The 16,394-nt window shown below is 44.5% G+C and overlaps 1 protein-coding gene across 22 annotated transcripts in view; it reads left to right on the top strand.

The window, feature by feature from the left end:
- CACNA1C (calcium voltage-gated channel subunit alpha1 C) overlaps nucleotides 1-16,394 on the top strand; it is a 1,333,094-nt gene that overhangs the window by 1,277,565 nt on the left and 39,135 nt on the right. For all 22 annotated transcript variants that reach the window (XM_033951116.1, XM_033951118.1, XM_033951120.1 and 19 more), the window contains 2 exons: nucleotides 3,796-3,898; nucleotides 10,685-10,786. In XM_033951116.1, the coding sequence (XP_033807007.1) occupies nucleotides 3,796-3,898; nucleotides 10,685-10,786 (205 nt within the window). The remainder of the gene's footprint in view (nucleotides 1-3,795; nucleotides 3,899-10,684; nucleotides 10,787-16,394) is intronic.

Genomic DNA, 16,394 nt, shown 5'->3' on the forward strand with positions numbered 1-16,394 from the left:
GAGCAACAACTTCAACTAGAAGTACGGGGGAAGGGAAGGGGATGTGTGCGCGGCAGGCGGGATCAGGGAAAGAGCTGGGAGGGAGTGGGAGGAGTGTCACCGCTCCAGGCGGGTTGTGAGTTAAAACCACGGGCTCGCGAAGTAGTAAAAAAAACACCAAAAAAACAGCTCGTAGCTCTGTAAGCACGCGCAAACCATCTACAGATGGTCTGCGTGTGCTTCAGAATCGCTCACTAGCGATCCATGTGGTCGGTGGGGGGTGCTCCTCCGATTGCCCCCATTTGCACGCTGGCCTTTAGTGAATTTGTCAGCCTGCCTGCAGTCGCCCATGGATCAGACACGGAAAGGAAGGTTAGTGAATCTAGGCCTGTCACCTAATTACAAGTGAGGTCAGCTAGTTATTCCCACATCTCCAACTAAACCCTACATAGCATAACAGCCCTATTCATCTGAAGTTCAATCAAAGCCTTCAAATCAATAGGATTTTTTTTTTTTAACACACTCTTTTCACACCTGTTTAATTATACACCTCCTGGGAAAGAGAAGGAAAAAGACAAAAGTCCCCCATGCTCAAAAGCTTTCCATATAACTACGACTGGTTAAAGCCAGTCTTACTAGCAAGGAAGCTCAGCCTCCAGTACTCAAAAGGGTTCTCTGAGGCTTTTACCAATCTTGGTAAGAGCCACTGAAAACCCTATGCAAATGCATTAGAACAGGGATCTCAAAGTCCCTCCTTTAGGGCCGCAATCCAGTCGGGTTTTCAGGATTTCCTCAATGAATATGCATTGAAAACAGTGCATGCAAATAGATCTCATGCATATTCATTGGGGAAATCCTGAAAACCCGACTGGATTGCGGCCCTTGAGGAGGGACTTTGAGATCCCTGTACTACAAGGAGCTCATTAATATTTAAATGAGCACTTCTGTAATGCTCAGAAGGGAGCGTCCAACTCTTACAGGCAAAATTTACCAGCAGGTCTGGGCGCTGCCAGCAGCTTTGCATACACTTTTCTATGGAACACACACTCAAACAACGCACGCACTACAGCTGTGCTCTTTAAAAAAAATGTCAGCACATGATCCATTGTCCCTTTGGGACACTGGAGCCAGTAGGGGTCGTGCGATCAGCTGAACTGACAGGAATCCCCAGAGCCGCTGATCAGCTGAGCCGGCATGGAAATAGTGGAGCCACGATCAGCTGAGCTTCTGGAGGAGCACTCCTGATGATGAGAAAGAAGGCCAGTGTCCAGACACATCCAGTCTTAAAGCATTTTGCATTGGCTTCCAATAAGAGTCTTGATTGTTATTATTTTTAATGGTGTCTTCAGCTGATGTAAATATCAGTTTTCTAATAAAAGTGTTAACATAGTAAGTCTTTAAAAATTGGCAACCAGCAGCTGATAAATAGTTAATAGCTGGTAGGCGTCACTGAGCTGACATTGGATTGAAATTGACCTGCAGGTGAAAAGTTACTCTATTCCCATAGGAAATAAATAAATATAATAAACCATTTGACTAGTCCCTATATTAACAACAAACTAACAGAAATTTTAAAAAAGGAAAGTAAGGCCAACTACAGTAATACACAGCTATTCTGTGATGGTTAACACAGAATTGGAAAAAGGAAATTCATAGCTGTACAGAAATTTTGGGTCTGATTTTCAGGAAAAATGTACATGTCAATATCCAGGTGCCATCGTCAGCCTTTTTTTTTTTTTTTTTTTTTTTTAAACAATGGCCATGGCAGTCAAAATATATCCAAATATTCAGCACCAATGTCCACATATTAATATTCTGAATATTCAGATAAGGCAATCTGGTCTGAAACTTACCTGGATAATGGCAATATTTAGTCTGCTATCTGTATAATTTAGGACATTGGTCTCCTACATGCAGCTCTTAAAGTCCTCCATTGCGGCCCTCAAACTGCTGGCTGAAATGCTCTTCAAATCCTTTAAATGTGTTAATTTCAGTCTTACCCACTTGATATAGAGGGGCACTGCCCCCTCTGTTGTCAACTTCCTATTCCAGGGCAGGGGACGTGCAGTAGAGAGTTGCGCAGGGACAGAAATCCCACCGTCCCTACCAGTATCCCACCTACTCCCGCCAGAATCCTCTCCATCCCCACCCGACCTTACGAGGAATCTCCTCTGTCCCGCCCGTCCCCCCATAAAAGTTACCTGTCCCCATAAAAAGCAGCAATTACTTCTGATTTTTTTAAAGTCTTAGTTTATTTAAACCAACAATAAAATACCATATAAACAAATAACAGTGAACAAAAATAAGAGATGCATACATCACCGGAAAAAATTAGAATAGACATTAGGTCATGTGACTGTAGGGTCAACCATTTCTTGTTAAAAGAAATAAGAGTTGGATTTTTTGGCAATATAAAGCTCATATCTGTAGAGCAAACAAATCTGGTTCCACCATCTGGCATAGGTAAATTGTGAGAGGTCCTTCCAAGGTCCACAAATGGTTTTTAATGCAACAATGAGTAAAGAATCAAACAGTACAGCATCAAAATAATTTAAAACAGAATTAAGAGAAGCACTTTTCAGGACAATGGTTGCATAAGAAAAATGTGCCAAAACTGAACTGGAAACCCCAAAACAAACTTCATTTTGTATTAAACGCAATTGGTGGCATAACTATGAGAGGGGGCTGGGCCTCCTATTTTGAGTTTAGCCCCCCCTCCCTCAAAATGGACATCTCCTTTGCTGTAGCTGGTGAGACATTTTGTTTTTCCATCATCATGGTCCCAGTTTCTGCTTTTGTCTATCTTCTACTAATTCTTTTAGGCCTCGGGAACCCTGGTTCCATCCCCACAGGAGTCCCGTGAGCCTGGGGGGGAAGGTACCCGCGGGAGTCCCATAGATCTGGGGGGATCCCCGTGGGAGTCCCGTAGACCTGGGGAGATCCACACAGGAGTCCCCTAGACCTGGGGGGGATCCCCGCAGGAGTCCCATAGATCTGGTGGATCCCTGCGGGAGTCTTGCGGGACCCACAGGATTCCCGCAATTCCCGTTCACGTGCAGACCTCTAACTGGCAGAGCCAACAGCCACGCTCCTGTAGGCTGCAGCTCCATGACTGATCAATGCACCGCCCTACTGCCTGCACCTGGGGAAACCACCACTCCCGCCTTTGATATGCCACTGCATCCAGTTAATACAGATTCAAAACAGAATTAAACAAGTAATGTATTTTTAATGAGACATAGCAGCATGCAACATTTAACAGTAGGTAAGATGTTTATACTATATTTCTACTGTGGGAATGGGTTTGCATATACTCACAGGAGCCAACTTTTCAAAATTATTGAGGGTTTTAAACCCTGTGGAAATCACCTTTCACTGTTCATGTCTGGGAGTGCTCAAGTATCTATAGCATCTACAGAGCTGGCTCCTAGGCATACACTCTCTCTCTCTGCCATAGAAGTGGATATTCATTTCTGTGATGCAGGGGCAGGATGTGCATATCTCTGCAGTAGGAATAGAAAATCTCCATCTCCGGAGCTGGAACAAAATGCCATGGGGATGAATATTCTAAACCTCTGTACAGTAGGAGAGAGGATGTAACACCTGGGGGAGGATGTGTGCATCTCTAAAGCATGGGTTGGATGTTCGCAGCTTTTAGCAGCAAAATGCTGTTCTGTCATTGCCAGAAGAGTTGAAATTTTTGCCCTTGTGCAGTATGAGCTGGACTTATGTACTTTAGTAGTATGGATTGGATGCATGCATCTTTATGGTATGAGACCGATGTATAATTATTTTTTCTTTTCCCTGTCCTCCAAGCGCCTGGTATCTATGAATATGCCACTGAACAGTGATGGGACTGTCATGTTTAACGCTACGCTCTTTGCACTGGTTAGAACAGCTCTACGGATTAAAACCGAAGGTAGGGATAGACATCATTCTAAAGCTCAGCAATATACCAGTGGTCCAACCTTTCATAGGTACACTTCCCCCTCCCCATTCGCGGTTTCCCTACTCGCGATTTCACATAATCATGATTTTTTTGAGGGGTGGGGGAGGAGGAAAAAAAACCAAAACATATTTTTGTCTTCCCCCGACATCCCAGCCTTACCTGGTTGTGTCGTGCAGGATAGCTGGGTGAGTCATTTGGACTTTGTGTTCCATTTTGTGCAGGCCTCGTTGTTCGGGACAGTCGCTCCGCTGTAGACACAGAGGCATCGGCAGCACGGGGAATGAGGGAGCAATTGTTTTCTGGCCGTTTGAGTTCGGGCATCGGGCGTGCACCTGTCCGTGGTAGTGCGCAGGAGCTGAATTCAGGCCTGCAGGATAGTGCGCTTTGCCAGTTGGGAGTGCTGGTTTTCGGGGCAGGAGCAATCTTCCTATGCTCCTGCCCCGTGCAGATAGCCATTAGGAAATAACTGTGGGGAATTCCCGTAGTCTCTCGAGAGACTATGGGAACTCCCCACAGCCATTTCCTAATGGCTATCTGCACGGGGCAGGAGCGTAGGAAGATCGCTCCTGCCCCGAAAACCAGCTAGACCACCAGGTAAGGCCGGGATGCCGGGGGAAGGCGGAAGGGAAGCGGGGGCGGGTCAGAGCCGGATATTCGCGGTTTTTCGCCATTCGCGGTCCGGCTCTGCCCCTATCCCCCGCGAATAAGGAGGGAGAAGTGTACTTCTTTGCAGGATGTGTGACCTCAGGCTGTCACGGTGTGTTTTGTGCCTGCAAATTTGACCACAATATTCATACAGAGCATTATAATTTTACTGGTAGCAGAAAAATCTATAAAATCACCAAAAATACTACCAACCAGGGGTGAACAAAATGGAAGACTTCATACCGGAAGCCACGTCATACCAGAAGTCTTCCGTTTTATAAACAGTAGTGCTTCCTTTGCCACATGCGCACCACGATGAGGGAAAGCTATTTGTTACAGAATCCCTGAGGCAGCCAGTCAACAGTGAACCAAAGTTCTTGTTGGAAGAGGTGTAAGGAGAATGTTTGAAGAACGTGAGCAGGGCGAGGCTCGTGGGTATTTTAGAATGCTGGGGGACAGCGCAGAGCATTCTTCTTCAGCTACGTGAAAGCTTTTATCTCTTGCATGTTTGTGTACAGTGGTGGGCGGTTGCCAGTAAGAGATGAATACTTAATGTGGTGGAGTTTTTATGCCAGTGACAAGCAAAGTGGCAGCTTGAAGTCCTTCTGGACTGCTGTCGTTATATGTCGTTAATTAATATCTCTTCAGGCCAGCCCACCCCGGTTGGTAGTATTTTTGGTAATTTTTTTTTTTTTTTTACATTATTCTGAAGTGCCTTACTGTCCTTATTAAATGGATTTCTGAAACAGTTATGAAAGAAAAGCATAGATTTGCTTCTCTTCTGCATTTTGACACAAAGGTTTTTAAACTATTTTGTAGAAGCAGCATTTACAGTCCTTAAGGGAGGGAAGTTTCAGTATAATTTAGGCATTATCATTTAAACTAGCCATAGAGCTGATGTAAGTGCTCACATCTAAATGCCAGAAATATACGCATATCATATATCATTCTTTCTTTTTCTCTCTCTCTGTCCCTGCCCCCCTTGCTTTCTCTCTCCCTGCCCCCCCCCCTTTCTTTCTTTCTGTCTGTCTTTCTTTCTCCCTGCCCCTTCCCTTTCTTTCTGTCTGTCTGTCTTTCTTTCTCTCTCCCTGCCCCCTTCCCTTTCTTTCTCTCTTCCTGCTCCCCTTTCCTTCTTTCTGTCTGTCTTTCTTTCTCTCTCTCTGCCCCCCCACCAAGTCACTGCCGCCGATTTCTCCCTGCTTCCCTAATGCCAGGCCAGGCACGTACAAGCGCCAGGCCCACAAGCCTCCCCCCCCCCCCCAACGTCAATTCTGACGTCGGAGAGGAAGTTCCAGGCCAGGCAGCGATTGGCGCTTGTACGCACCTGGTCTGACGCTTGTACGCACCTGGTCTGGTGTTGGGAAGCAGGGAGAACAGAACGCAAAGGCTCCATGATCGACTTGCGTTGCCTTTGCGATCTACTGGTCGATCGCGATCGACCTTTTGGGCACCCCTGGTATAGAGCATGTTGTGTAAGTCAATAAAAGAAACCTCTATATTAAATGGCAAAATGTGGAAAACATTACCAGGGTCTCAAAACTTTTAAGAAGCAGCAGACTTATGTTTAAGAAAGAAGGAAGCTAAGAACACATTTGTCTAATGCTTGTTCCAGCTCACAGCTTGGGTTGACTGAAGATGTTTCAACTCTAGTCTTATCCTTGTCACAAACAACTGAAGCCAAATGAATGAACTGACTTAGAATACATAAAAGTTCAACAATTTCCATTTCAGAGATGCCAAAATGAGAATGTAATAGTAAATTACAAGCAAGGAAGACTCTAGTTTTGCTAAGGCGCCTAGTTTCACTCCAGCAGAGAAGCAACGATGCGCTTCTATATCTGTTTGATACATTGTCACTTGGTATCAGGGTTCAGGATTTTTTTTTTCTGGTTCTTGGTTTAGTAAAGGGTGTTTTAACAAGCAATTTTGTTTTTACTGATCTTTTCTTTTGACATCCTGGAAAATCAAACTCAAGAATGTCACTGCCTTACAAGTTCTTCAATCAGTAGCAACAGGGAGAAAATTTCAGTAGCGAAGGCTTAGCCAGGACTCTGGGAAAAGGAAAACAGAATGTTACCCTGGAAATGATGAAAAAAGAATGATTATTAAAGAGGAATAGAGATTTACATAACATAACAACAGATTTCTAGACTACATAACTGGTTTACGAGGGATTATACGAAAGAAATATATTTCTTCTTCTTCCTCCTCCTTTTTATTTTAGACTTTCAAAATAGGCTTTATGAGATTGTGCATGAAAAAAGGAAAATGTAGTGAGGGTTAATAAATAAATAATGAATATGCATGAAAGAGATTTGCATGTAATGAAGATGATGGGAATGCAGCTCTGCCCCATGCATATTCATTAGGGCTATCCTGAAAACCTGACTGGCTGGTGGTCCTCCAGGACAAGGTTGGGGACCACTGCCTTAGGCGCACATGTCATGTAGATATGTGCATAACTCCTAATTACTGTCAATTAAGTGCTTGTTCACACCAGTATTTGATTGTTATTGCCTAACTCGCTAATTAGTTTGCACGCAGATCGAGGATCCACTCCCAAACTGCATGCCTAGCTTTGGTTGACCTGCACCAGACATGGGCAACTCCGGTCCTCGAAGACCGGAATCCAATCGGGTTTTCAGGATTTCCCCAATGAATCTGCATGAGATGTTTGCAGGCACTGCTTTCAATGCATGTTCGTTGGGGAAATCCTGAAAACCCGATTGGATTCCGGCCCTCGAGGACCGGAGTTGCCCACCCCTGACCTACACAGCGGTGTAGTAAGGATGAGTGGCGCCCAGAGTGATGGTGTCTCTCCCTCGCCCTCTTCTCCAATCCCCCCTTCCTCCTGCCACATGCACGCCCCCTTCCCTTTCCCCGTACCTTTTTAACTTCTCCGGCATGAGCTGCATGCCCATGTTGGTGTCAGCTCATCCTTTGATGTGACTTCCTAGGCACAAGTCCTCGCACCAGGGAAGGCAAGGGGCATGCATGCACAGCAAGGAGAGGAGTGGGGGGCAGCGGAGAGGAGAAAGGGTGTTGTGCCCAAAGAAATACCACACCCAGGGCGGACCACCCCCCTTACTACGCCACTGGACTTATACAGAAAAATCTTCCTCTTTGACTGCTGAACCTACTTGACTTCTCAGAAATGAATCTTTCCACCACTTTCTCTAGATGAAGCTCCTAGACCAATGGTTCCCAACCCTGTCCTGGAGAACCACCAGGCCAATCGGGTTTTCAGGCTAGCCCTAATGAATATGCATGAGAGAGATTTGCATATAATGGACGTGACAGGTATGCAAATCAGCGCCATGCATATTCATTAGGGCTAGCCTGAAAACTCGATTGGCCTGGTGGTCCTCTAGGACAGGGTTGGGAACCACTGTCCTAGACAACAATGATTTCTCGCCCCCCTCTTACCCTCTTCTGATCCCCTTTCAATCCCTCTCTGAATGTTGCCTAGAGCCTGAATAGGTATGTGTGAAACACAAATAGAAGATTAGAATAGACTAGCTGATGCCCCGGCGTTGCACGGGTATTTAATTATAGCAATAATACTGTAAATGGATTCAAATAAAGATACTTTATAGTGGTGAATGAAATTATTTTTTTACAGCTTTATAAAAAGTACAATATTCAAATTATAATGTGAAATATTTGACAAAATGAATACAATACAACTAACACAAAACTTGATTATAAACAACATTTTTAGTTTCAACTCCAGGAGCAAGAACATATAAATTCTTGGGTGAACCCACCCTTGAGCAAGCAACATAGAGTTGACCATGGGAAAAACAGGGGGATTTTAAATCCACTCCACAGTATGTAATAGTCTGTCCCTGTGATTTTTGATTGTGATAGAGAATGCAAGTCTCACTGGAATTTGCAAGCTCTTAAACTGAAAAGGAAGATGTGTTGCAAGTTTCGTTCAAATCGGGCAAGCCGTTTTTGCGTTGGCAGCTTTTTACAATTTTTCCATTGACATGAATGGGTGAAATCAGATTTTCTGTTTGTAGCTCCGCCCACGTGTGCAGGTGGGCCGCGAGACCCCCAGAACATATCACCCCAGGTAGTGAGGGATCTGCATACCAAGTTTAGTTCAAATCGGGCAAGCCGTTTTTGCGTTGGCAGATTTTTACATTTTTGCCATTGACATGAATGGGTGAAATCTGATTTTCAGTTTGTAGCTCCGCCCACGTGTGCAGGTGGGCAGCGAGACCCCCAGAACATATCACCCCAGGTAGTGAGGGATCTGCATACCAAGTTTCGTTCAAATCGGGCAAGCCGTTTTTGCGTTGGCAGCTTTTTACATTTTTTCCATTGACATGAATGGGTGAAATCTGATTTTCTGTTTGTAGCTCCGCCCACGTGTGCAGGTGGGCCGCGAGACCCCCAGAACATATCATCCCAGGTAGTGAGGGATCTGCATACCAAGTTTCGTTCAAATCAGTCAAGCCGTTTTTGCGTGATCGCGGCACATACACACACACATACATACACACATACATACCTCCGATTTTATATACTGTATATAGATTAGAATCTAGTAGTGTGGAACCTTGGTTTACGAGCATATTTCGTTCCAGAAGTATGCTCGTAAACCAAATTGCTCGTATATCAGAGTGAGTTTCCCCATAGGAAGTAAGGGAAACTCGCTTTGTTCCGTTCCACCTCGTTCCCCCCCCTCCCCCGAGGCTACCAGCGCTGCTCCATACCCCCCCTACCCCGCGATTCTACATTCCCCCCGAGCACCAAAACGAAATCCCTTACCCTGATTGGGCACCAGCACCAACGCATAGGATTACCCGGTGCCGGTGCCGAAGATCCTCCCTCTTCTGGGCTGGGCAGCGCGTCAAAGGAGATCCTCCCTGTTGCCTGTGCTGCGCTGGACTGGGCTTTGAGCATTTGCGCATGCTCAAAGCCTTCTGGTCTCGCTCTCTCCGAGATTCTGAATCTGAAAATCTCGGAGAGAGCGAGATCAGAAGGCTTTGAGCATGCGCAAATGCTCAAAGTCCAGTCCAGCCCAGCACAGACAACAGGGAGGATCTCCTTTGACGCACCACCCAGCCCAGAAGAGGGAGGATCTTCGGGCACCAGCACTGGCATGTCCTATGCGTTGGTGCTGGTACCGGTGCCCAATCGGGGTAAGGGATTTCATTTCAGTGCTCGGAGGGGATGTAGGATCGTGGGGGGGGGGGATGCCTGATTACGGGGGATGGCGCTCGTAAATCGAGTCAAACTCGCTTTCCGAGGCGCCGATTTTGCGAATGTTTTGCTTGTCTTGCAAAACACTCGCAAACCAGTGCACTCGTAAACCGAGGTTTGACTGTACATTATTGCAGTGCATGTAATATATTATTCGCCAAACAACATAAAATCCTTACTGAACAAATGGTATATGCGCTGCAAGAATCCACATTTAGGAGGCTATGTATAACGAAGCACCTGGTTTAAGTGCCTTTTAAGGCACCTATCTTATTATAAAGACAAGTAGACACCTTCTTGTCTTTAGATAATATGAGCTTAAGTGGCAGGCATGGACAAGAGCACTAGCCCTGGAGCTGCTGGAAATATCTGCGCCAACATTTTCCAAGTGTGTACATAAATTATACAATTTTATCATCTCTACACTCAGCCCACATTTTACCCAGACTCTGTCCTGTGTGCACCCACCTGGAAAGAGTACGCTAACATTTCAAAACACTTACTGTAGCACCGGTCACTATTTGATTAAGAAATCATTTGCATGCGTATGTGACCAAATTGGAGTGTAAATGACTGAAACAAAGGTGGGTACATACTTTGTCATTTAAAGTACCCGGCACAAACTCCTTAACTGTACCTCAGGAGGGGCATTAACCTGGGTTTATGTGTTAACGTAATCTGCATTACACTTAAATGATATGTGTTGTATTATTATGCATATTAGCAGCTCATTTGGAATTGTAAGATATTAATGGCAAAATCTACGTGTTGACACTAGCAGTAGTTCGTTAGTGCTAAACATGTGTTAAAGTCAATATAGGACATTTACCAGACAATAATACTCTAATGAACAGCTCCCATATGTAACTACATTTTCCTACCAATATCATTTTTAAGGTAATCTAGAGCAAGCAAATGAGGAGTTAAGAGCAATCATTAAGAAAATCTGGAAGCGTACAAGCATGAAGTTACTAGATCAAGTGGTACCTCCTGCTGGTGGTAAGTGTGCATTATAGGGGTAATTCTATAAAGCAGGCACTAACATTTATGTAACAATCGTGCATGTGATGATTAGAATACTGGCATATACAGTACACTCTATGGGCTGGATTCAGTAAATGGTACTTAAAATTCGACATCAAAATAATTGGCACAGAATGGTATTTTATAACAAGCGTCCCGGGATTGATACCCTTTATAGAATAGCATGTAGTACCAGGATCCATGATCAACTTTGAGCACAAATCCCCCAATATTCAGACAGTTGCGGTCAGTGTTTTTTTAAGTGCTGATCACTGCCAGCTAAATTATATTCCGATATTCAGCTGGGCCCACATAAGAGTTATGCAGGTCCCAGCTAAATATCGGGCTGGGGCATGCAGAAGCATTTTTTTCCTTTAAAATGCACTCCCTCCTCCACCTCTAACAATGCCTCCTCTCTTTCCTCTCCCCCTTGCCTGCATCAAAGACTCTCTCCAATCCCCCTAACCCACTCAAAGTGTAGGTAGGCCCTCCCAAGCCTACCTCCATATGTGGGGGTTGAGTAAGGGTCTTCAGAGGCATGAGTGCAGCCCCTTCATTCTTGTCCCTCATGGCAGTTTTTCCAAATGGCTGTCACAACCTCTCACAGCAAGTCATGGTATTACAAGAAGTACCACGTGTTGCCATGAGAGATCACAGTGGCCATTTTGAAAAACTGCCTTGAGGGGGCAGGGGGGCTACGCTCCTGCCCCCAAAGACCTCTGCTGGATCACCAGATATGAAGGTAGGCTCAAGGGTGCCTTCCTACACTTTGGGTGGGTTAGAGGGGGTTGGAGGGCCCTCTAGGGGAAGGGGTTGTTGAGGGCTGGGAGCGGGGGGTACAAAGGGACATGGTTGAGGTGGTTGGAAGGGTTTTGGGTACTGGCCCAATATTCAGAGCCAACACTCGCATAGCAAAGTGGCCAGAATTAAGACAGCTTTTGAACTGTCCTAAATCTGGCCACCTCGCTGTGTGGGTGCCGGCATCAAATATGCCGACATCCTTATAACCTGGAGCTCCTTCCCAGCGCCACCCCCAGCACCTCCCCAGTTTTTAGTTAGGCGGTCTGAGGGGATAGTCAATGACACTCTGCAGTTAAGTGCCACTGAATATCACCACTTAGGCTGCTGGAAGCAATTTAAGCCGGCAGGAGTGCTTCCTGCCCACTTAAATCACTCTGAATATTGGGCCCAAAGAGTTATACCAATTGAAACCAGTTGTAAATCCCAGCGCACAAGTTGGTCGCAGATCCTCACTCTTCTATAACATTGCACACGTTTTAAGGGAACGCCCCTGACTCACCATGCCCTTCCCTTGGCTATGCCCCCTTTGCAGATCCCATGGAAACTCTTAGGCACTATTCTGTAAATGGGTGCATGTGTTTTCACATGGAACTCGTTTCTGCCCCATTTCGGCACCCTGCAGCTATTACAGTGCTTTTCTGCACCAAACCTTTGGCATGGAACTAGCGTCTAACCATATATAGAATCCCCCTGTATGCATGCCATATAAGCACCTAAGCACTGTTTTATAACTACACACATACCTTTGATAGCATGTAGTTTGCAGGTGGGCATACACATGAGCAGAACATAGACAGAGTGCACAGCTATGCACATATCTTATAGGCTACTATAAATTATATGTATATCTCCCTCAACTACCTAGTTATGCCAGTATTCTATAAAGCAGGGGTGTCCAACCTTTTGGTTTCCCTGGGCCGCATTGGCCGAAAAAAATGTTTCTGGAGCTGCACAAACGCTGCAGCAAGACAAAGGAGGGAGCCGGCAAGACGGTAAACACCCGGGGGCAGCAGAGGAAAACACTGCATCACTCTCGACCGGGGCCGCGCAAAATACTTCACGGGGCTGCATACGGCCCTCGGGCCGCAGGTTGGACACCCCTGCTATAAAGGATGTAGGAACCTACTTTTCTTTATAGCATAGACTCATTCTTGACGTCTTCTGGATGCAAAATTATTGGTATACAGTTGTAGAAGTCTCCTTACTTAATGAAGCATGCTTTCTTGCTCTTTGGTTAGTCTTTTAATTGCTACATGTCTAGCGTTCCTCCTTTTCTGTTTTAAATTCTCAAGTATATTGACTGTTTCCAGCAATCTCCATTCTTTTTATGTTCCTCTCTCCTTAACCTACTGCAGATGGGTTTCTGCCTATCTCATTCAAGATTCTCTTCTCTTCTCTGTGTTTGTGATTTTCTACTGTTGCTTAAGTAGAATTTGCTGTGCATTGGTGCTTCTCCTTTTCACACGGAGGCCCCGATGCTCAAAAGCTTTCCGCGCTGGTAAAACTTCTTAAATCGGTCTTACTGGCACGGAAACTCTGCCTCCAATGCTCATAAAGGTTCTCGGGGGCTGTTACTGATCCTCCTAGCAGCCACCAAGAACCCTATGCAAATGCATTACAAGGAGCTCATTAGTATTAAAATGAGCACAAATGGAAACGCCCCCTTTTACTGCTGGTAACCGCTGTACATGCATTGTGTGAGGCACACAAACACACACCTAATTTGGGGTTGTTTTTTTTAAACCCTGTCAAACAGCTTCTCCCCTGCCCACGATCAGCTAAGCCAGCAGGGGAGAAAAGAAGAGCCGCGATCAGCTGAGCCAGTTTATCGTGAGCAGAGAAGGAGTTGTTGGTTTGTTTTTTATGCAGAGGTGGGACAGAGAAGGGGGAAGAGCTATGACTATGTTTGCTCTTCTGAGCAGGCACCAGATACAGTTCCTCTCCCTTTTACCGGGGCTGCTCTGCACAAGTAGCATGCATATAATTTGAATGCTATTGTGCTGAGCATTACCCGTATAAAACAAATCATAAGAACATAAGAATTGCCACTGCTGGGTCAGACCATCGTGTCCGCTCACACGGCAGCCCTTAGGTCAAAAACCAGTTCCCTGAGTTTAGCCTTACCTGCGTATGTTCTGGTTCAGCAGAAACTTGTCTAACTTTGTCTTGAATCCCTGCAGGATGTTTTCCCCTACGACAGACTCCGGAAGAGCTTCCCAGATTTCTACCACTCTCTGGGTGAAGAAGAACTTCCTTACGTTTGTACGGAATCTGTCCCCTTTTAACTTTAGAGAGTGCCCTCTCGTTCTCCCTATTTTGGAGAGTGTGAACAGTCTGTCTTTATCTACTAAGTCTATCCCCTTCATTATCTTCAATGTTTTGATTATGTCCCCTCTCAATCTCCTCTTTTCAAGGGAGAAGAAGCCCAGTTTCTCTAATCTCTCACTTTACGGCAACTTCTCCAGCCCCTTAACCATTTTAGTCACTCTTCTCTGGACCCTTTTGAGTAGTACCATGTCCTTCTTCAAGAACAGCGACCAGTGCTGGACGCAGTATTCCAGGTGGGGGCGCACCATGGCCTGGTACAGCGGCATGATAACCTTCTCCAATTTGTTTGTGATTCCCTTCTTAATCATTCCTAGCATTCTGTTTACCCTTTTCACCGCCACCGCACATTGCGTGGACAGCTTCATTGACTTGTCAACAAGTCTTTTTCCGGGGGGTCTCTCCAAGTACTGCACTGGACATCCTATATTTGTGTATAAGATTTTTCTTTTTTTTTTTAATTTCTTTATTGATATTTTGAACTTGACAATGTATACATTTGAAAAATCGAAAAAAAAACAAAAAAAACAACTATATGAAAATACACTATTAACATCAGAAATATTACAATAAAAATTTTAAATCCCTTCTTAACCTATAACAGTAATGATATTATATTATACTCATCAATATTATAGAATATTATGAAATTTATACCTCTAAATAAATAATACACCCCCCCCCACCCACCCTGGATGTGCAAAGGAATCTAACATAAAGAAAAAGGAATCACTTTAATTATAATGTGACAAAATTAGTTAATGGACCCCAAATCCCCTTAAAGGATTTAACAAACCCTAAACGCTCTGCCATAATCTTTTCATATTTATATGTTGCACATACAGTTGCCCACCAAAAACTTAAATTAATCCTATCATGATTTTTCCAATTAGATGTGATCATTTGAACCCCTATTCCTGATAAGATCATGAAAAGGCGACTATTATTTCTATCCAAAGTGGGTTTATCATGCAGAATCGTTCCAAAAATTATTGCTTCATATGTCAAAGGAATAGAGGATTGAAGAATATTATTAATTTGCCCCCAAATCGACTTCCAAAAGCCAAGTATCAATGGACAAAAAAATAAAAGATGATCCAAAGTCCCAATATCAATATGACAATGCCAACATCTATTAGATTTAGAACTGTCTACTTTATTCAACCTAACTGGAGTCCAAAAAATTATATGTAATAAAAACAACCATGTTTGTCTCATAGATGCTGACATTGTACATCTTAATCTCCAAGTCCATCACCTTACACTTAGCAACATTAAACCTCATTTGCCATGTCGCAGCCCATTTCTCAAGCGTGTTTATGTCACATTGCAGGTCTTCGCAATCCTTCTGTGTCCTCACTACTCTGAATAAGTTTGTATCGTCTGCAAATTTAATCACCTCACTCGTCATACCAATTTCCAGGTCATTTATAAATATGTTGAAGAGCACGGGTCCAAGCACTGAACCCTGCGGCACTCCACTGGTGATGCTTTTCCAGTCCGAGTATTGTCCATTTACCCCACTCTCTGTTTCCTATCCACCAACCAGTTTTTAATTCACGTGAATATTTCACCCTCAATTCCATGGCTCGCAATTTTTCGAAGTAGTCATTCCTGCGAGACCTTGTCGAACGCCTTTTGAAAATCCAGATATACAATGTCGACCGGGTCACCCTTGTCTATCTGCCTGTTTACTTCCTCAATGATGTGCAGCAAGTTCATCAAGCAAGATCTTCCTTTGCAGAAGCCATGCTGGCTGGTCCTCATCAGATTGTGTCCATCTAGGTGATCAATGATGCGGTCCTTTATAAGCATCTTTATAATTCCCGGTACTGAAGTCAGACTCACTGGTCTCTAGTTTCCTGGATCTCCACTCGAACCTTTTTTGAAGGTCGGTGTAACATTCACCACTTTCCAGTCTTCCTGAATCCTTCCTGATTTGATCGACAGATTAGCTATTAGTTGAAGCAGTTCAGCTATAACCCCTTTCAGTTCCTTGATTACCCTCGGGTGGATGCCATCCAGTCCCGGGGATGTATCATTTTTAAGACTATTCATATAACATCATCAAATGTGCGTCTCTTTTTAAGTTTTAAAAATTGATTCCATATTATCTACAGTCCAGCTGAAACCTAAAACTGGTGCACCAGATAAAAGGGCTGAGGCACTTGTCTCTGGGTTAGATGCACTAAAAACGGTCATTAAAGCTGTGGAGGTCACTGTGGGCCGATTTTTGTGGCCGATTTCTAAATAGCAATCGATGTTCAAATAGCTGCCCATGCAAATAAGTTTTGCGGAGGGCAGACATAATCTGATCCAATCGCTTGCTTAGAAACCGACTCTCACACAAGTGCAGAGCCAGTTTGGGGAAGCCCAAACAGCTGAGCAGCAGGGGAAGACCCAAAGAAGCCTCCTGTCACTCAGCTGTTGGGGCTTTTTTACAGATGTACGTGTGTTA

The sequence above is a fragment of the Geotrypetes seraphini genome, chromosome 7, assembly GCF_902459505.1.
Source record: "Geotrypetes seraphini chromosome 7, aGeoSer1.1, whole genome shotgun sequence".
NCBI lineage: Eukaryota > Metazoa > Chordata > Amphibia > Gymnophiona > Dermophiidae > Geotrypetes > Geotrypetes seraphini.